This window comes from Anolis sagrei, chromosome 2, assembly GCF_037176765.1.
Source record: "Anolis sagrei isolate rAnoSag1 chromosome 2, rAnoSag1.mat, whole genome shotgun sequence".
Lineage (NCBI taxonomy): Eukaryota > Metazoa > Chordata > Lepidosauria > Squamata > Dactyloidae > Anolis > Anolis sagrei.
In genome coordinates, this window is record NC_090022.1 from 1,716,861 (window position 1) to 1,735,256 (window position 18,396).

The 18,396-nt window shown below is 50.9% G+C and overlaps 1 protein-coding gene across 3 annotated transcripts in view; it reads left to right on the forward strand.

The window, feature by feature from the left end:
* RXRB (retinoid X receptor beta) overlaps positions 1 to 18,022 on the forward strand; it is a 43,438-nt gene extending 25,416 nt beyond the window's left edge. For 2 of the 3 annotated variants that reach the window (XM_060760625.2, XM_060760624.2), the window contains exons 2-10: positions 893 to 1,116; positions 2,679 to 2,832; positions 5,129 to 5,308; positions 7,508 to 7,746; positions 8,073 to 8,202; positions 8,391 to 8,523; positions 13,447 to 13,538; positions 14,802 to 14,907; positions 16,550 to 18,022. In XM_060760625.2, the coding sequence (XP_060616608.1) occupies positions 893 to 1,116; positions 2,679 to 2,832; positions 5,129 to 5,308; positions 7,508 to 7,746; positions 8,073 to 8,202; positions 8,391 to 8,523; positions 13,447 to 13,538; positions 14,802 to 14,907; positions 16,550 to 16,697 (1,406 nt within the window). In that variant the 3' untranslated portion in view covers positions 16,698 to 18,022. The remainder of the gene's footprint in view (positions 1 to 892; positions 1,117 to 2,678; positions 2,833 to 5,128; positions 5,309 to 7,507; positions 7,747 to 8,072; positions 8,203 to 8,390; positions 8,524 to 13,446; positions 13,539 to 14,801; positions 14,908 to 16,549) is intronic. The other variant, XM_060760627.2, reaches the window with a different exon arrangement.
* The last annotated feature ends 374 nt before the right edge of the window (positions 18,023 to 18,396 follow it).

The window sequence follows — 18,396 nt, forward strand, 5'->3', positions numbered from 1 at the left end:
CTGCACCCAGGCACTGTTCACATGGTCGGATCCTGGCACCTAAAGGTTCACTTGTAATTTCGTGACTCTTTTCTATGAAAGGAATCGTTAATGCTCTTACGAGTGTCTGTGTTTGCAGTGGGGAGTGGGATTAGAAATAGAGACTTATAAGGAGTTGCTGGTGTATACATTTTGGGGTGGGAATATTGTCAAAAGTATACACCATTAGGGGTGCATACACTTTTGGAGTGAATGGAAACATTGGGGTTCTCTGTTCTCACCAAGCTTGAAATATATAGCATCCCTAATGAATTACTGCACAGGTGTAGTTTTTTACTCTTTTCATCTTCTGGCTGCGGACATGTATGATGATGGTTCAGCTGTTTTCCCATCTTGTCCATCTCCTCTTTGCATTGCTTGACCCAGAACCAGAAAAAGGGTCATTTCAGGTGACCGAAGCAGGCGTGTTTCCAAGCCAGGTGTCCCATCCACCCATCTTGTACAGCAGGCAAGGGCAAGCTTCAACCTTCTCTGTGTTGTGGGAGTTGAAGTCCAGAGCACCCTGAGGGCTGAAGTTTGCCCTTGCCTGCTTTACAGTATATTTCTGCCTTTTGTTTTTATGGCCGGAGTGCGATGCCGTCCATTCTTCCCTGTTGAAGTGCATTCTGTGAGCCTTGGCCGCAGGAAACAGCCCAATGGTCATGTGTTTCCTGGTGCTTTTGCACAACATCCGGAGAGGAAGCTGAGAGTGTCAAGGCTGGTGGGAGTGTGGGGGGGGGGGGGGGCTCTTGGGAAATGCTGGGCGGCAGATTGGAGACTTGGGGGGGGGGGGTGTGGAAGGGGCTCCTGATGTGGTGCCCATGATGCCAGTGGCCTTAACCCTTTCTCCGTCTCTTTCTTTCTCCTGATGCAGACTGCCGGAGCCCGGACAGCTCTTCGCTCAGCTCCTCCCCGACCCTGAGGGGCACCCCCCCGCCGGAGCCCTCAGCCCCGCTGCACCCCTCCATGATTGGCTCGGCCATGACCACCTCCATCGGCGGGCTGGGCTCCCCCTTCCCGGTCATCAGCTCTTCCATGGGATCGCCGGGCCTCCCTGCCACCCCCTCCATTGGCTACGGACCCGTCAGCAGCCCCCAGGTGAGGCCTTCTCCGATATGCCTGTGTATCATAGGGTTCAAAGGGACCCCTCCAGGGGCCAACCCTGTTCCACCAGGTAGAATGACACCACCCAAGCCTTCCCGACAGATGGCCATCTGGCCTCTGCTTCACAATCTCCAGAGGAGGAGGAGACCCCTCTGGATTCTCAGGCAATTTATATTCCACTGAAATGGGAAGAGATCCCAAAGGGATCCCAGTTCAGAGCCACCCTCCCAGGTTGAAACCACTATGTCACGCTGTCTCAATTCTTTCCCTCTCTGTTTCTCACCTACATTTCTTTCTCCCTTTCTTCTTGTCCTTCCCTCTGTCTCCCACCTGCCTCCCTTCTCTTCCTTCTCTCATTTTCCTTCTCCCTTTTCTTCCTTCCCTTTCTTTCTCACCTACCTTTCTTTCTCCCTTCCTTCTTTTCCTTTCCCCTGTTTCCCACCTGCCTCCCTCCCTTCTCTTCCTTCCCTATCCTTTTACTGCTTCTCTTTCTCTCTTCCTTTCTTCCCTCTCTGTTTCTCACCTACCTTTTGCCCTTTCTTCTTTTCCTTCCCTCTGTTTCTCACCTGCCCCTTCCTTCCCTTCTTTCTCTATCCTTTTCCTGCTCCCCTTTCTTCCTTCCCTCTCTGTTTCTTATCTTTCTCCCTCTTCCTTCCCTCTGTTTCCCACCTGCCTCCCTTTCTTCTCTTCCTTCTCTTTCTTTCTCCCTCTCTTACTTCCCTCTCTGTTTCTTACCTATTTTTCTCCCTCTTCCTTCCCTCTATTTCCCATCTGCCTTCCTTTCTTTTCTTCCTTCCTTTCTCTGTTTACCACCTACTTTTCACTCTCTGTTTCTTCTCATCCTTCCCTCTCTGTTCCCTACCTGCCTTTCTTTCTTCCTTTTCTCCTCCCCTTTGTTCTTTTTCCTACCTAGAATCATAGAATCAAAGAGTTGGAAGAGACCTCATGGGCCATCATCCAGTCCAACCCCATTCTGCCAAGAAGCAGGAATATTGCATTCAAAGCACCCCTGGCAGATGGCCATCCAGCCTCTGTTTAAAAGCTTCCAAAGAAGGAGCCTCCACTACACTCCAGGGCAGAGAGTTCCACTGCTGAACGGCTCTCACAGTCAGGACGTTCTTCCTTATGTTCAGATGGAATCTCCTTTTCTTTTCTCTCTCTCTCCTCCCTCCCTCTGTTTTTGGAGGGAGCAAGTGTGGAGTGGAGTGAGATCGAAAGAGGAAAGGAAACGAGAGTGAAGAAGCAGGAAGAGGGTGGCAGTAGTGACAGAGCGGCAGCAGTCTAATGTTTAGATTAGGGTCAGTGGGTCTTAGTTTGGGGACCTGTGCCTTCCATCTTCCTTTCTGGGCTGCCCCAAATCCTTGGGTGTCTGCAAAGGGCCCATAGGCTGGATGTTTTGTGGGTCTGGTCTAGAGATGAATCCCAAAGGGGATGGACAAGAGATGGCTCTATGCATGTCATTCGTTTCTGCCAAAGCGTAGCCCTGTGCCTTCCTATCAGGATCCCCCTCCGCCAGCCCCGTCCCCCATCCGCTTCTCCTCTTGCTGCCTTTGCAGATCAACTCCACGGTGAACCTCTCGGGCCTGCACTCGGTCAGCAGCTCAGACGACGTGAAGCCCCCGCTGGGCATGAGGGTGGTGCCGGGCCACCCCCACGGGGCCCTGATGCCCGGCAAGCGCCTCTGTGCCATCTGCGGAGACCGGTCCTCAGGTGTGCCGACCCCCACCCACCCCTCGGCCGCTCTGGGGCCCATTCTGCTGAGGCTCCGTATACCTGCTTGACTAGGGCATGTCCTCGGTCTTTGGTCATGCTCTTCGTTAGAAATACTCCTTGTTCATCTTTTCCACTTGAGGAATGCTCCCATTAGGAAATGCGTAATAGCACCTTCTAGAACAGTGTTTCCCAGCCTTCCTAGTGCCGCGACCCCTTAATACAGCTCCTCATGTTGTGGTGACCCCCAAACATCACATTATTTTGCTACTTCATAACTTAGATTTTGCTCCTGTTCTGAATCGTAATGCAATTATCTGATAAGCAGGATGCATTTTCATTCACTGGACCAAATTTGGCACAAATACCCCATATGCTCTAATTTGAATAGTGGTGGGGTTGGGGGGGGGGAGTATTTACAGTATTTACCTTATTGTAGTATTATGTTATTGGTTGTTTTTTATCTATGTTATTATTTGTAGTATATATTTTATTTTGCTTTATTGTAATTACTGAGCTTGGCCTCATGTTAGCCCCCTTGAGCCCCCTTGGGGAGATGGTGGCAGGGTATAAATAAAGTTCAATAATAATAATAATAATCTATATAGATAAAAATGTAATGTTCGTTTGTGGGATTAACATAACTCGAAAACCACTGGATGAATTGACACCAAATTTGGACACAAGACACCCCTAACAGACCAATGTATGTCCTTCACTAAAAAAATAATGATTTTGTCATTTGGGAGTTGTAGTTGCTGGGATTTATAGTTCACCTACAATCTGAACTCCACCAGCGATGGAATTGAACTAAACTCCACACAAAACTCCCGTGGAAACACTGGAAGGGTTTGGTGGGCATTGACCTTGAGTTTTGGAGTTGTAGTTCACCTACATCCAGGGAGCACTGTGGACTCAAACAATGATGGATCTGGACCAAACTTGGCACGAATACTCAATATGCCCAAATGTGAACTCTAGGGTAGGAAATAGACGACATTTGGGAGTTGTAGTTGTTGGGATTTATAGTTCACCTACAATCAAAGACCATTCTGGACCCCACCAACAATCACATTGGACCAGACTTCCCACATAGAACCCCCATGACCAACAGAAAATACTGTGTTTCTTGATGGTCTTTGGCGACCCCTCTGACACTCCCTAGCGACCCCCGCAGGGGTCCCGACCCCCAAGTTGAGAACCACTGTTCTAGAAGGTCATGCCGCTAACAATGACTATTTCTAACTAATAGCATTAGGATATGCAGATTGAGACTCAAAGTGGGCAGTGAGTGAGGAATGGGGAGGGGTAGAGGTGTGACTTTTCACCCCTATGAAGGGCATTATGGGGCAGGACTGGGAAACAGGCGGAAGAGAGAGAGATTGGAGGAGGAGGAGGATATAGCCATATACAGTACAATCCCTTGATCTGCAGGGGATGTGTTCCAGGTCTTTGTGTGGATGTCTGAAACTACAGATTTTTTTCACTGTATCAGAAGCAACTTGAGGAACTACAAGTCACTTCTGGTGTGAGAGAATTGGCCACCTGCAGAAATAATTGCCTAGGGGATGCCTGGATGTGTTACCATCCTGTGGGAGGCTTCTCTCATGTCCCTGTCATGGGAAGCTAGGGCTGACAGTTGGGAGCTTTCCCTGTCTTGCAGAGTCTAACTGCCGACCTTCAGGTCAGCAGTTCAGCCAGCACAAGGGTTTAACCCATTGAGCCATTGCGACTCCATCTGCAACTACAGATGATAGAGAAGGAAGGAAGCTAGAGCACTGAAGGGGGAAAGTTATGAGGGGAGGGGAGAAAAGAAAGAGAAAGAAGGGAAGACCAAGGTGGGGGGGAAAAGGAAGGAGAGAAGAGGAAGGAAAAGGGAGAATGTGGGTGAGGGAAAGCAAGAGAAGGAGGACAGTGAGGAAGAAAAGAGAGGGAAACGGAGAAAGGAATGAGAGAGTCACAAAGGGAGTTGCCAGGGCATGTGAGGGAGGCCTTGTCAGAGCTGGGGAAGGGAGAAAGCAGGTGGGCAGTGACCTCTCTGACCCCTGGGCAAGGCCGCTGGGGATATGCTCTGTTTGCTCCATGTATACAAATGTTGATGCATCTTTGAATCCAACAGTTCTTTGGGTTTGGGATTGAAGTCTAATTTGGGAGGAGGGTCTGGTCTATGTGTGTGCTGGGGGGGGGGGTGTTCTGGGGGAGCCCGCAGCCTCTGGGTGGGAAGGAGGGTGGGCGGGAGAGGGAGGGGGGCAGTGCTGTCCGCGACTCAGTCCTCGCCTTCCTCCGGTGCCCCCAGGGAAGCACTACGGGGTGTACAGCTGCGAGGGCTGCAAGGGCTTCTTCAAGCGCACCATCCGGAAGGACCTGACCTACACCTGCCGCGACAACAAGGATTGCATCGTGGACAAGCGCCAGCGCAACCGCTGCCAGTACTGCCGCTACCAGAAATGCCTGGCCACCGGCATGAAGCGGGAAGGTAGCGGGGGGCAGACCCCAGGGCGGGGCAGGGGCAGCAAGGGGGCGGGGAGACCGTCTCCATCACGGGGGCGGTCAAGGGGGAGGCCGGGCATTGGGAGCAGTCTCAAGAGTCCCTCGGGGTGCCCTTGGGAACCCAGACCGGCCTTCATGGCCTCGTGACATGTCTCGGCGGGATCCAGGGCTTCTCCTGTCTTTGGCGGAGGCTCCGGCCAGTTGTTGGGAGGATGCTAAGAGGTGCCGGTCCCCAGAGTCACTTCCATTGGGGTCGGGGAGAGAGGGAGGGGGGGCCTGGCTCCATGAAAGGGCAGCGTCAGCGGTCAGGGCGTTCTCCGTGAGCAGTGGCAGCGGTTGATCTCTGTGTTCGTCCTCCCCCCACGGCTAGGGCTCCCGCCGGGGCTTCCCTGGGTCCGAGGGGAGCGTCGGCGGGAGTTCCCTTGCCACCACCAGGCCAGGCGGCATTGGGCAAGAGGCCCGGCCCTCCCCCTGTCTGCCGGGCAAGAGGAGAGCAGGGCCTGCTGCCCGTGCGGCCTGGTAGTGGTCAGTCCCCATATCCTCTCTCCCGCCTTTCCCCCCTCTCGGTCCCCCCAGAGGAGAAAGAGAGGGGCAAAGGGGGAGAGACCTGACAAAGCTGTAGGCACGTTTAGCATCTATAGCAGAGTGCAGCGGAAGCACGCTGGGCCCATAACCTAGAAATATTTGGTTCCTATAAGAGAGTCGAGTACAGTGTAGTCGGTGAAATATATGAGTGTATGGTTCAAAAAGAAAGGTAAATACTTAGGTTTACTGTTGGAAGAGAGTACATTTCAAATAAAAGACTAGATAGGCAAAAGAAAGTTGTCTGAATTTGGAAGGAGAGTCCCTCATGCTGACTCTCATGTCTCTGTGTAAGGCCTTTTGAGGCAGAGAGCCTCGTGGTGCTCCCTTTCCAAACAAAGGGTCATAAAGCACTCACCCAGCCTCTGGGCCCATAACCATTGGGATGTTTGGCATCTACGAGGGGTATTTTTTAAGTAAGGTACGTTTGAACATAAGTACACAACGAAAGTTTATTTCAAAAAAGTAAATTTATTTTCAGAAAGTACATACTTCACTCTATTTTTCGACATAATTGCCAAGTTTGTTCAAACACTTATCATACCTCTGAACCAATGTTAAAATACCCTCTTCATACAAACTTGCCGCCTGCTCCGATAACCAAGAGTTCACTGTAATCAAAGAAGGGCTACCGGAGCGGTCCTCATCATGGACGTTGTCACGGCCATCTTTGAATTGTCGTACCCACTTTGCTTTCACTCATAACAGTATCACCGTACACTTCACAAATCTGTCGATGGATTTCTGCAGCAGGCAGGTTCCTTGCTGACAAAAACAGTATCACTGAGCAAACCTCACATGCGGAGGGTGAGTTGAGAGTCTTAAACATCTTTAAAGCACAGAACAGAACCGTACAGGTGAGCTACAGAACGGAAACTAAGCACAGTTGTTCCCGAGGCATGCCGGTACACGACGTATGCGCTCATTGCGGTATGCGCGCAAACTACTAGTGTCTACAACAAAACAGACCTTACTTAAAAAATACCCCTCGTATATCAGAGTGGAGCGCAGTGTAGCCAGTGCTATTGTGTATGAGCTTATGGTAGGAAACAGGAGACACAGGATGCTCTGGTAAGGCTTTAAAAAGCTAAAAAGATTTATTATTGCAGGTAATAACTGCCCTGAGTCACCTGCAGGCTGAGGGGGCGGTATATAAATAAAGTAAATAAATAAATAGTAAATAAATAACACATCTCGTATAAAAGGATAGATAGATAAGGAAAGTTACCTAACTTTTAGTAGAGGAGTCCCCAGTGCTGATGCTCACGTCTGTGCCAGCATCTTGAGGCAGAGAGAGGCCTCATGCTGCTCCCTTCTCAAACGAGAGGGTCATAAAACACACAAAAGTCATCTGGGAAGAAGGGGGAATTGTCCTCGTCACGCAGGCAGGAAGTTACATAGATGTAGGAAATGGAGGTGGAAGGAAGGCAGCACAGGATTCCCTCTGTCCCTGTTGCACTCTGCACAAGTGTGGGTGCTTCTCCACTTCCAAAGGAAGTTTCTGCTTGGATCTTGGGTGCGTTGCGGTGGGGGGAAGGGGTCGGGGGCGCTCCGGGCTGCCTCTGACCCCCGCTTATCTCCCCTCCGCCCCGCCGGGCCCCAGCCGTCCAGGAGGAGCGCCAGCGCGGGAAGGACAAGGATGGGGACGGGGACCTGGCCTGCGGGGGCGCCAACGAGGACATGCCGGTGGAGAAGATCCTGGAGGCCGAGCTGGCCGTGGAGCAGAAGTCGGACCAAAGCGTCGACGGGGGCGGATCCGGCACGGGGGGCAGCTCGGTGAGTTGGAGGGGTGCGGCGGCGGGATCAGGACGCTCGCCCCGGATGTTTGACGTCAACGAGGAGGTAAATACTGAAAGGGGCTCGCCCAGATTCTTAGGGGGAGTCCAGGCCAGGGGGGAGGTATCTGCATGGCATCCCTGCCTTTAAGGCCGGGGCCGAGGGGTCATGTTCGGGGGTCCCCAAAGGCATTTGGCGAACCGGACAGTTCCATGACCCTTGGGGGTGTGACGGGGAGGGGGCTGAGAGGCCTGGAGTGAGCACCGAGTGGGGCGGAGGCGTGTGTCTTGTGATTTCCCCTCCCCACGAAGGCCCCCAACCCACCTGCCCCGTCTCTCCTCCTCCTCCTTGGCTCCCCTTCTCTCTGCGGCGGTGGCGGCTCCCCCTCGCAGCCCAACGACCCCGTGACCAACATCTGCCAGGCGGCCGACAAGCAGCTCTTCACGCTGGTCGAGTGGGCCAAGCGCATCCCCCACTTCTCCGAGCTCCCCCTCGACGACCAGGTCATCCTGCTCCGGGCAGGTGAGAGGGGCATTTGCGGGAATGGCGGGCAGGAGAGTCGCTGATTGTGCCGACCTGCAAGACGCCTTCTGTCAGCCTGGAACAGGAGGAAACCAACACTTCACCCTGATGGGCTTGGTTAATAGGGGCCCAGGCAAGTCAGATCAGACCCCCAATGACCGCCCCCCCCCCACTTTCCCCCCTGGCAGGCTGGAACGAGCTGCTGATCGCCTCCTTCTCGCACCGCTCCATTTCGGTGAAAGATGGGATTCTGCTGGCCACGGGCCTCCACGTCCACCGCAACAGTGCCCACAGCGCCGGCGTGGGAGCCATCTTTGACAGGTGAGTGGGGCTGGGAGAGCGGCACTGCCAGTCACCCCACAACCTGAACATAAAATATTGGCAGGGTTTGGAATACAGGAATCCTCCCCTTGTGGTCATTGCTAAATGTTTTTAAGACAACCTCCATTGTATTGTCGAAGGCTTTCATGGCCGGAATCACTGGGTTGTTGTAGGTTTTTTCGGGCTATATGGCCATGGCCTAGAGGCATTTTCTCCTGACGTTTTGCCTGCATCTATGGCAAGCATCCTCAGAGGAAGTGAGGTCTGTTGGAACTAGGAAAATGGGTTTATATATCTGTGGAATGACCAGGGTGGGACAAAGGACTTTTGTCTGCTGGAGCTAGGTGTGAATATTTCAACTGACCACCTTGATTAGCATTTAATGGCTTGGAAGTGCCTAGGGGGATCTTTTGTTGAGAGGTGATTTGATGTGCCTAATTGTTTACTCTCTACAACCTCCATTGCCGGCCAATGAGCCTTGCGCTGCACTGTTGAGGGCCGGCCACAAGGGGGCAGCAAATCATCGCCAGGTTCTCAGACAGGCCACCTTCGAGGACCACCTCAATGACATCATCAGGAAGCGCCTTAGAGCAGGGGTTCTCAAAACTTTTCTGCCGCAGAGCCATTTTTGAAGCAAAAGATTCTCGTGGAGCCCCAAGAAATGTTATTATATTATAGCAGGGGTTCTCAAACTAAGGCCCACGGGCCAAATACAGCCCTCCAAGGTCATTTACACAGCTCTCGCTCAAGGTCAACCTAACTCTGAATCTACTTGAAAGCACACAATAACAACAACAACAACAATCCTATCTCATCAGCCAAAAGCAGATCTACACTTCCCATTGAAATAGTAATAAGTTTATATTTGTTAAAATTGTTCTTCATTTTAATCAGGTAGGGAGACTGTAGTGCAGCGAGGTGGACGGTACACTAACAGAATCCCTATTCTGTCCCGGTCACCCAACCTCAAGTGGACGCATTCAAAATTTGTTGACTGCGGGATGGGACCCCTGGTCAGAGGGATGGAATCTCTATAGACCACTGCAACCCCGCCTCCCCGCCCTCCGGATCTCGGCTGGTGCTGCACGGAGAAACCTGGTGGGCAAAGCTGGGTCAAATTCACACCTCCAGCTTCGTCCAACCAGGTCTCCATAATGCACGCCAGATCTGCCCGTTCATCCAGGATTAAATCCTGGATGAAAGTTGTTTTTCCATTGACAGATCTGGCATTCAACAGCACCACCTTCAATCCAGAGGGACCGCCATCCTGGTTACACCAATTTAACCATATCAGGAGACCGGTTTGGAATTACTAATGTTGTTACACGATCCCTAGGCCGAATTAATGGTCTCCTTTTCCCACATCTCCCCTTCCCCACCACCACTTCTATGGGGGCCCCTCGGCTGATGGAACACCCCCCCTCCTCCATGCCGCATTCCATATCCAAAACCTCAACATGTATCTCATTGTTGGCTATTTGGGTTGTTCGGACCTCAGCTTGCCATGATCTTCCGTTCCCTTTATCTCTCCCCCCCCCCCCGTTCTATTATTTCCCAAGATCTCCAGCTTGTTTTGTCCCTTGCCCCTTTCACAATTAACTAGCAACAAGAATAGTGAATACACAGGGATAGGGGACCACATGGGTGGTCATCCCCAACAGATGGCCACCCAGCCTTTGCAATCATAATCATAATAGCAGCAGAAACCTAAAAACATGGCTCTTTCGTTGTGCCTTTGGAGAGTGACCATTCATCCCATTTCTGTCCATTCTATCTACAGTGTTGTCCTTATGATGCACTTTCCCCCATCCTAAATTTAAGACCTAACCATACTGTTTGTTCTTTTTTGGGCTCCTCTCAACTCCTCCCTCACCCAGGGTTTTATCATTTTATCTTGTCCATTTGGCCTGCCCATTGTGTTCGGTTTTCTGTTATGCTATTTTCCTTTGTTTATTTTATTTTGCCATTGTATGTACTTTATTGTGATGTAAATTTTGTTGTACTTTGCACTTTATTTTGCTGTATTATATCTTTGGGCTTGGCATCATGTTAGCCGCCCGGAGTCCCCTTCAGGGAGATGGTGGTGGAGTATAAATAAAGAATATTATTATTATTATTATTATTATTATTATTATTATTTAACCCTTGGGGTCCTCCAGTTCAACTCCCTACTGCCGTGCAGGAAAAGCACAAAGTACCCCATGAGTAGTGGGAGAGAAATAGGGTTTTGGAAGCCAGGAAGACAAGAGGAAAAGATTTTGGTGGTAAGGGTGGAGGGGGGAGAACAGGAAAGAGGAGGGAAAGCTTGGAGGAGGAACAACAACTGTGGAGCCCCCGAGTATGCTTTGCAGAGCCCTAAGGGCTCCTTGGAGCACGCATTGAGAACCGCTGCCTTAGAGGGTGGGATATAGATAGACAGGATGACTTACTGGGGGCAAAGCTGCTTAGCTTCCAAGGACACCTGGGGCCTTTGAGGGTGAGGCCTAAGAAAACCGTCAAGGGCCAAGACGCCCTTGACAGAAGCAACAGGCGGCATAAAGAATCCCAGCCCTGAAGGCCGCGGCAGGGTCCTCCTCCCCAGACAAGGAAGAGCCATTCAGCAAAGGCTTTCTCTTTCTAAACGGGAGTGCGTTGGCCCTGCTCTGAGGCCGAGAGAGTGTGGCCTCCAAGGAAAGGCGGAACTTGATGCCATTTAATCGATTGTAAAAAAAAAAAATAATAATCCAGGGTCTGGACCTTAGAAGCATCCTTCAGTTTATAAATGGTTTTAAAAATTTCTAATAACTACCCTTAGAAAAAATGTATTACCTGGGAAACACCGAGGATACATGGGTTGCTGTAAGTTTTCCGGGCTGTCTGGCCATGTTCCAGAAGCATTCTCTCCTCATGTTTTGCCCACATCTATGGCAGGCATCCTCATAGGTTATGAGGTCTATTGGAAACTAGGAAAATGGTTTTTATATATCTGTGGAATAGTGTCCAGGGTGGGAGAAAGAACTCTTGTCTGTTTGAGGCAGGTGTGAATGTTTCAATTGGCCACTTGATAGTGTTTAATGGCCGGACAGTTTTTAGGTGTGGCTTTGTACTGCTTGGGGGCATTCTTTGTTGAGAGTGATTAGCTGTCCCTGATTGTTTCTTGTCTGGAGCTCCCCTATCTTTAATTTTAATACTAGAAGCCAGATTTTGTTCATTTTCATGGTTTCCTCCTTTCTGTTGAAATTGTCCACATGCTTGTGGATTTCAATGGCTTCTCTGTGTAGTCTGACATGGTGGTTGTGAGAGTGGTCCAGCATTTCTGTGTTCTCAAATAATCAGGGACAGCTAATAAACAGCTTTGCTCTCACAGAGCCTCTTCTCACACCGAAGATACACAGGAGCTTCACACAGTAGCTTTTTACACACAGCAGCCTTCACACTCAATGACCTTCAACCTGGGGCTTCTCTCACTGAAGCTTCTCACACTAGGCCTTCTCATACTGAGGCCTTTCTCCCACTGAGGTGAACTAACACCGAGGCCTTTTCATATTGAGGCCTACTAACACTGAGGCCTTTCTCCCACTGAGGGCTCTCTCAGACTGAGGTCTTTCTCCCACTGAGGTGAACTAACACTGAGGCCTTCTCATACTGAGGCCTACTAACACTGAGGCCTTTCTCCCACTGAGGGCTCTCTCAGACTGAGGCCTTTCTCTCACTGAGGTGAACTAACACTGAGGCCTTCTCATACTGAGGCCTACTGACACTGAGGCCTTTCTCCCACTGAGGGCTCTCTCAGACTGAGGCCTTTCTCTCACTGAGGTGAACTAACACTGAGGCCTTCTCATACTGAGGCCTACTGACACTGAGGCCTTTCTCCCACTGAGGGCTCTCTCAGACTGAGGCCTTTCTCTCACTGAGGTGAACTAACACTGAGGCCTTCTCATACTGAGGCCTACTGACACTGAGGCCTTTCTCCCACTGAGGGCTCTCTCAGACTGAGGCCTTTCTCCCACTGAGGTGAACTAACACTGAGGCCTTCTCATACTGAGGCCTACTAACACTGAGGCCTTTCTCCCACTGAGGGCTCTCTCAGATTGAGGCCTTTCTCTCATTGAGGTGAACTAACACTGAGGCCTTCTCATACTGAGGCCTACTGACACTGAGGCCTTTCTCCCACTGAGGGCTCTCAGACTGAGGCCTTTCTCTCACTGAGGTGAACTAACACTGAGGCCTTCTCATACTGAGGCCTACTAACACTGAGGCCTTTCTCCCACTGAGGGCTCTCTCAGACTGAGGCCTTTCTCTCACTGAGGTGAACTAACACTGAGGCCTTCTCATACTGAGGCCTACTGACAATGAGGCCTTTCTCCCACTGAGGGCTCTCTCAGACTGAGGCCTTTCTCCCACTGAAATGAACTAACACTGAGGCTTTCTCATCCTGAGGCCTACTAACAGACTGAGGCCTTTCTCCCACAGAGACCTACCACAGACTGAGAGCAACTAAGCTACAACCACACCTGCTTATACTGAACTGCAGCTTTTGCTGAGTCGTTTCATCCATTTAACCCTTTCAGTGCTTCACTCACGTTTTTGTAATTAAAAAGACCTTGTTAATATTTAATATTTCTGACAAGACACTCACTGGAGGACCTAGGAATCCTCTCTAGGCATTTACTCGCTCTTCTAGCAAGACTATGTTAACTTCTGGCAAAAGCATACCATAGAATCACCAGGAGAATGGGAAGATTCTTAGAGAGGACACACTTTGTCGGGTGCAAGGAGGTGGAGCTGTGGGTCCAGGCTCCGTGGGCATGGGGTGGTGCTACCTTCAGTTGCCCTGCCCTGCCTGCCCTCATGCCCCCCTCCCTCCCATTAACTCTTTCCCCATCTAAAGGCCTTTCTCCCCTTGTCTCTCCTTCCTCCCTTCCCTCCTTCTGTCTCCTGCAGGGTGCTGACCGAACTGGTTTCGAAGATGCGCGACATGAGGATGGACAAGACGGAGCTGGGCTGCCTCCGCGCCATTATCCTCTTCAACCCAGGTGGGGGAGCCCCTCCCTCACAGACTCCCCAAAGGCTGAGATCATTTCAAGAGACCTAATGTCCTTGCTGTTTGAACCCAGGACTCCATTGTCTCCCTGTCTCCAGGGCAGCAGAACAGCAAGTTGTCCCTTTCTCCTCCTCAATGGGACATCCTTCCAAATATGTAAACACGGCCTTCACCCCCTTCTCTCAGCCTTCTCTCATTCCCTATCGCTCCCATTCCTTATAGCAGTGTTTCTCAACCTGGGGGTCGGGACCCCTAGGGGGGTCGCGACCCCTAGGGGGGTCGCGAGGGGGTGTCAGAGGGGTCACCAAAGACAATTAGAAAACACAGTATTTTCTGTTGGTCGCGGAGGTTCCGTGTGGGAAGTTTGACCCAATTCTATCATTGGTGGAGTTCAGAATGCTCTACAAATCCCAGCCACTACAACTCCTAAATGTTAAGGTCTATCTTTCCCAAACTGCACTGGTGTCCGCATTTGGTCAGATTGAGTATTCATGCCAAGTTTGGTCCAGATGCATCAGTGCTCTCTGGATGTAGGTAAACTATAACTCCAAAACCCAAGGCCAATGTCCACCACACTCTTCCAGAATTTGTTGTTGGTCATGGGAGCTCTGTGTCCCAAGTTTGGTTCAATTGCCTCATGGATGGAGTTCAGAATCCCCTTTGATATTGTAGGTGAACTATAAATCCCAGCAACTACAACTCCCAAATGACAAAATCAATCCTCCCCTCAACCCCACCAGTATTCCAATTTGGGTGTATCGAGTATTTGTGCCAAATGAATGAAAATACATCCTGTATATTGGATATTTACAAGATGATTCATAACAGGAGCAAAATTATAGTTGTGAAGTAGCAATGAAAATAATGTTATGGTTGGGGGTCGCCACAACATAAGGAACTGTATTAAGGGGTCACGGCATTAGGAAGGTTGAGAGCCACTGCCTTATAGGGATTCATGGCTTTTGATGGCCCTTCTTCTGTCCTGCCCATCTCCTCCTTGACTTGCTTTGCCCAAAACTGGACCCAGGGCTGTTAACATTCCAGGTGGGAAGTTCTGACCAAGGCAGAAGAATGGAGAGGGACTAGGGCTTCCCTCGGTCCGAACACTGGACTCCTCTTGATGCAACCCAGAATTGCACTGACTTTTTCACCTGTTGCATCACACTCTCCCTGCTTTTGTGATGTAGGCCTTTGTTGTGGAGTGTGTGTGTGGACTCCCACCTTGACTCCCCCCCCCCTTTTCTTCCCCTTCCAGACGCGAAGGGCCTCTCCAACCCCGGGGAAGTGGAGCTTCTGAGGGAGAAGGTCTATGCCTCCCTGGAGTCCTACTGCAAACAGAAGTATCCTGAACAGCAGGGCAGGTAGGAGCAGAGGCCCTCTCCGCCTCACTGGGTTCCCTTCGCAAGCAAGGCATCCTCAGAATGTACTTCAACTACAGGATTGCATTGGACTGCACTCCCCTCACTTCGTTATAACCCTCCTACCAGATACATCCTACCTTGTTCATGCCCAGCGTTTATTTTTTTAAAATTTTAAACTATTACATTTGGCCTGGCCATAGGTTTTTAAATCCTCATGTATTATTGTTATATTTATTTATTTATTTATTTATTTATTGTGTCAGGGGCAATCAGACAATTGTATTACATTTCTAACAGAACAAAGCAAACAAACAGACAAAGCACAAAGTTTGCAAGCTTGGTAGTTGATTAAATGTCCTTTGCCCAGTATCTGGCCCCTTGGAGTGCCTCTGGTGTTGCCGCAAGAAGGTCCTCCATCATGCATGTGGCAGGGCTCAGGTTGCATTGCAGCAGGTGGTCAGTGGTTTGCTCTTCTCCACACTCCACTTTGTAGCCCCATTTCTGAAGGTTGGCTCTGCATCTTGTGGTGCCAGAGCGCAGTCTGTTTAGCGCCTTCCAAGTCGCCCCGTCTTCTGTGTGCCCGGGGGGGAGTCTCTCATTGGGTATCAGCCATTGGTTGAGGTTCTGGGTTTGAGCCTGCCACTTTTGGACTCTCGCTTGCTGAGGTATTCCAGCGAGTGTCTCTGTAGATCTTAGAAAACTTTCTAGATTTAAGTCGTTGACGTGCTGGCTGATACCCAAACAGGGGATGAGCTGGAGATGTCTATGCCTTGGTCCTTTCACTACTGGCTGCTACTTCCCGGCGGATGTCAGGTGGTGCAATACTGGCTAAACAGTGTAATTTCTCCAGTGGTGTAGGGCGCAGACACACTGTCATAATGTGGCGTGTCTCATTAAGAGTCACATCCACTGTTTTAGCGTGGTGAGATGTGTTCCACACTGGGCATGCGTACTCAGCAGCAGAGTAGCATAGCGCAAGGGCAGATGTCTTCACTGTGATTTATATTGTTATATGTGATTTATATTAATTTGTATTTCATTGTATTGTTTTGTTTATTGCTCTCTTGTTTATTGATGTGTTGTTGGGCTTGGCCTCATGTAAGCCGCTCTGAGTCCCCATTGGGGAGATGGTGGTGAGGTATAAGTAAAGTATTATTATTATTATTATTATTATTATTATAGAGGTCGCTTTCCCTCCACTTTCCTCTGAAATGGAGCGCCTGGAGTGCCTTGGCAGTCTCCCTTCCATTTCCTCACCCTGCTTAGCTTCCAAAGTCAGCTTTTAGCCTATGACAGGCATGGACAAACTTCAGCCCTCCCTTCAGGTGTTTTGGACTTCCACAACTCCTGGCTGTTAGGAATTGTGGGAGTTGGAGTCCAAAAATACCTGGAGGGGTTTTCAGAGCAGGCAAGGAATCTTCAGATCTGTCTTCCTCTGAAATATTGCGTACAGCACCAGGCATTGCTTGCCGCCCTCCCATCTATGTGTGAACCAGGGTTGGACCTGCTTAACTTCTGAAATCAGGCCGGGCAGGCGCCTTCAAGATACTGAGCTGGACTGGGTGGCCTTTGGGTTTCCCTTCTGGCTGTAGGTGCCCCTCGGCCAGCTCCCTATAGATGCTCCTCGACCCCTGTCTTGCAGGTTTGCCAAGCTGCTGCTGCGCCTGCCGGCTCTGCGGTCCATCGGCCTGAAATGCCTGGAGCACCTCTTCTTCTTCAAGCTGATTGGGGACACCCCCATCGACACCTTCCTCATGGAGATGCTGGAGGCCCCCCACCAGATGTCCTGACCGGGCCCCCGACCCATTTGCAGCCTCACGCAACACTCCTGCCAAGAGAGAGAGAGCGCGAAGGAGAGAGCGAGCGAGAGGCGAGGGGAGGAGGAGGACAACGGCAGAGGAGGGGGTGTTGCTCTCCTTCTCTCCCTCCTTCTCTCCCTCCCTCCTGAAATGAGACCCCCCGAAGACTTTCTCTCTTCCTCCCTGGTTCCCTCCTTCCTCCTCCTCTTCCTCCCATCTGCTGACCCTCGAACCTCACCTGTCCCTGACCCCACGGTTAGGCCTTGGGTTCGCATGAGGGGGGGGGGAGCTAGGTGGGCCCCCTGCTGTGGACGCTGCTGCTCAGAATCAGGTCTAAAGCCAAGGTACTCAGCGTTGGGGGTCCCTTTGAGGGGTCCCCTCCCTCCCATGCTTTTTTGGGGGCGGAGCCAAGGGGGAGTCGTACCCCTCCCCCTTTTTTTCTCTAGGGATCGGCTTCCTTTCCCCCTTTTCCCTTCTGGACTGAAAACGAAGAGACGGTGTTTGTTTCCGAGTGGTTTTGCCCAGAGAAGGAAGGAAGGGGGTCCTCTGTGGGCAAGGCTTCGCACGAGGAATTCCCCAGTCCTTTCACGTGTCTCCTCACAAGCCCCCCCCCTCGAAATGATAATAATGATAATAATGGGATTTTTATTACGATATGAAGACCGCCGTGGTTTTAAACCCCTTTTTTCCAGGAGGGAAAGCGTAGCTAGAGCGACTTTGTATTTTTTAGCCTCAGTAAGTGGTGACCCCCAAGGGTTCTCTTAGATGTTTCTCCTCCATCCCCCCCCCCCATTGAAATACTGTTTTAGCTGCACTTTGACCTGACCCTCATCTATGCAAGGAGGGGAGGGAGGGGAGGGGGAGGGGAGGGAGGGAGGTTTTCAAGAGGAGGGGTCCCTTTCCTAGAATCACAGAGTTGGAAGCACTCAAAAGCGTTTGGCTCTCCCTCTTTGTCTTTCGGGGTCTCCGTGTTCTTAAAGGGTAAGGATTCTGGTTCTCCTCCTTCCCCGTAACACTGGGGGAGGCATCCGGAGGATGGAGGAAGAGAGACCGAAGAGCGGGGCCGTGTATTGGGGGGTCAGAGAGCCCCTTCCTCGCACGCTGCTCTCTCCATGTACCACCTCCCCCCCCCCCCCCACTTTTTGCCTCAGCATGCCTGGATCCTTTTGCCACTTTGTCCCCCCCTCCTAGAAAAAAAAATGTTTGAGTACTGTTAATATTCCTCCTTCCCACTTTGTCCTGGATGAACCGCTATGTTATTATTATTATTTTTGAGTTATTAAAAAGCTGCTCTTTCCAGAGGACCCCTCCTCACACCTCTCCTGGCCTTGGCTCTGCTTTTGCTGTCGGAACAGTGCAGAATGGGTAAAGGGGACCCCAAATCTGTTAAGGCCAGATGACGGTGGAACTGTCTTCCTGGGCCCCTCTCTTCACTATTAAGGCCGGAAAATGGAACAGAAGGGGAAAGGGAGCACAAAAGAGATGAGGCAGCACAGGAATACCTGGCTATTCCAAAGGGATCCCAGTCCATTAGGGCCAGATAATGGAGCAGGAAGGGAAAGGCAAGATGCAACTGTCTTCCTGGGCCCCTCTCTTCACTATTAAAGCAAGATAATGGAGCAGAAGGGGAAAGGGAGCACAGAAAAGGTAATGAGGCAGCATGGGAATATTTGGCTATTCCAAAGGGATC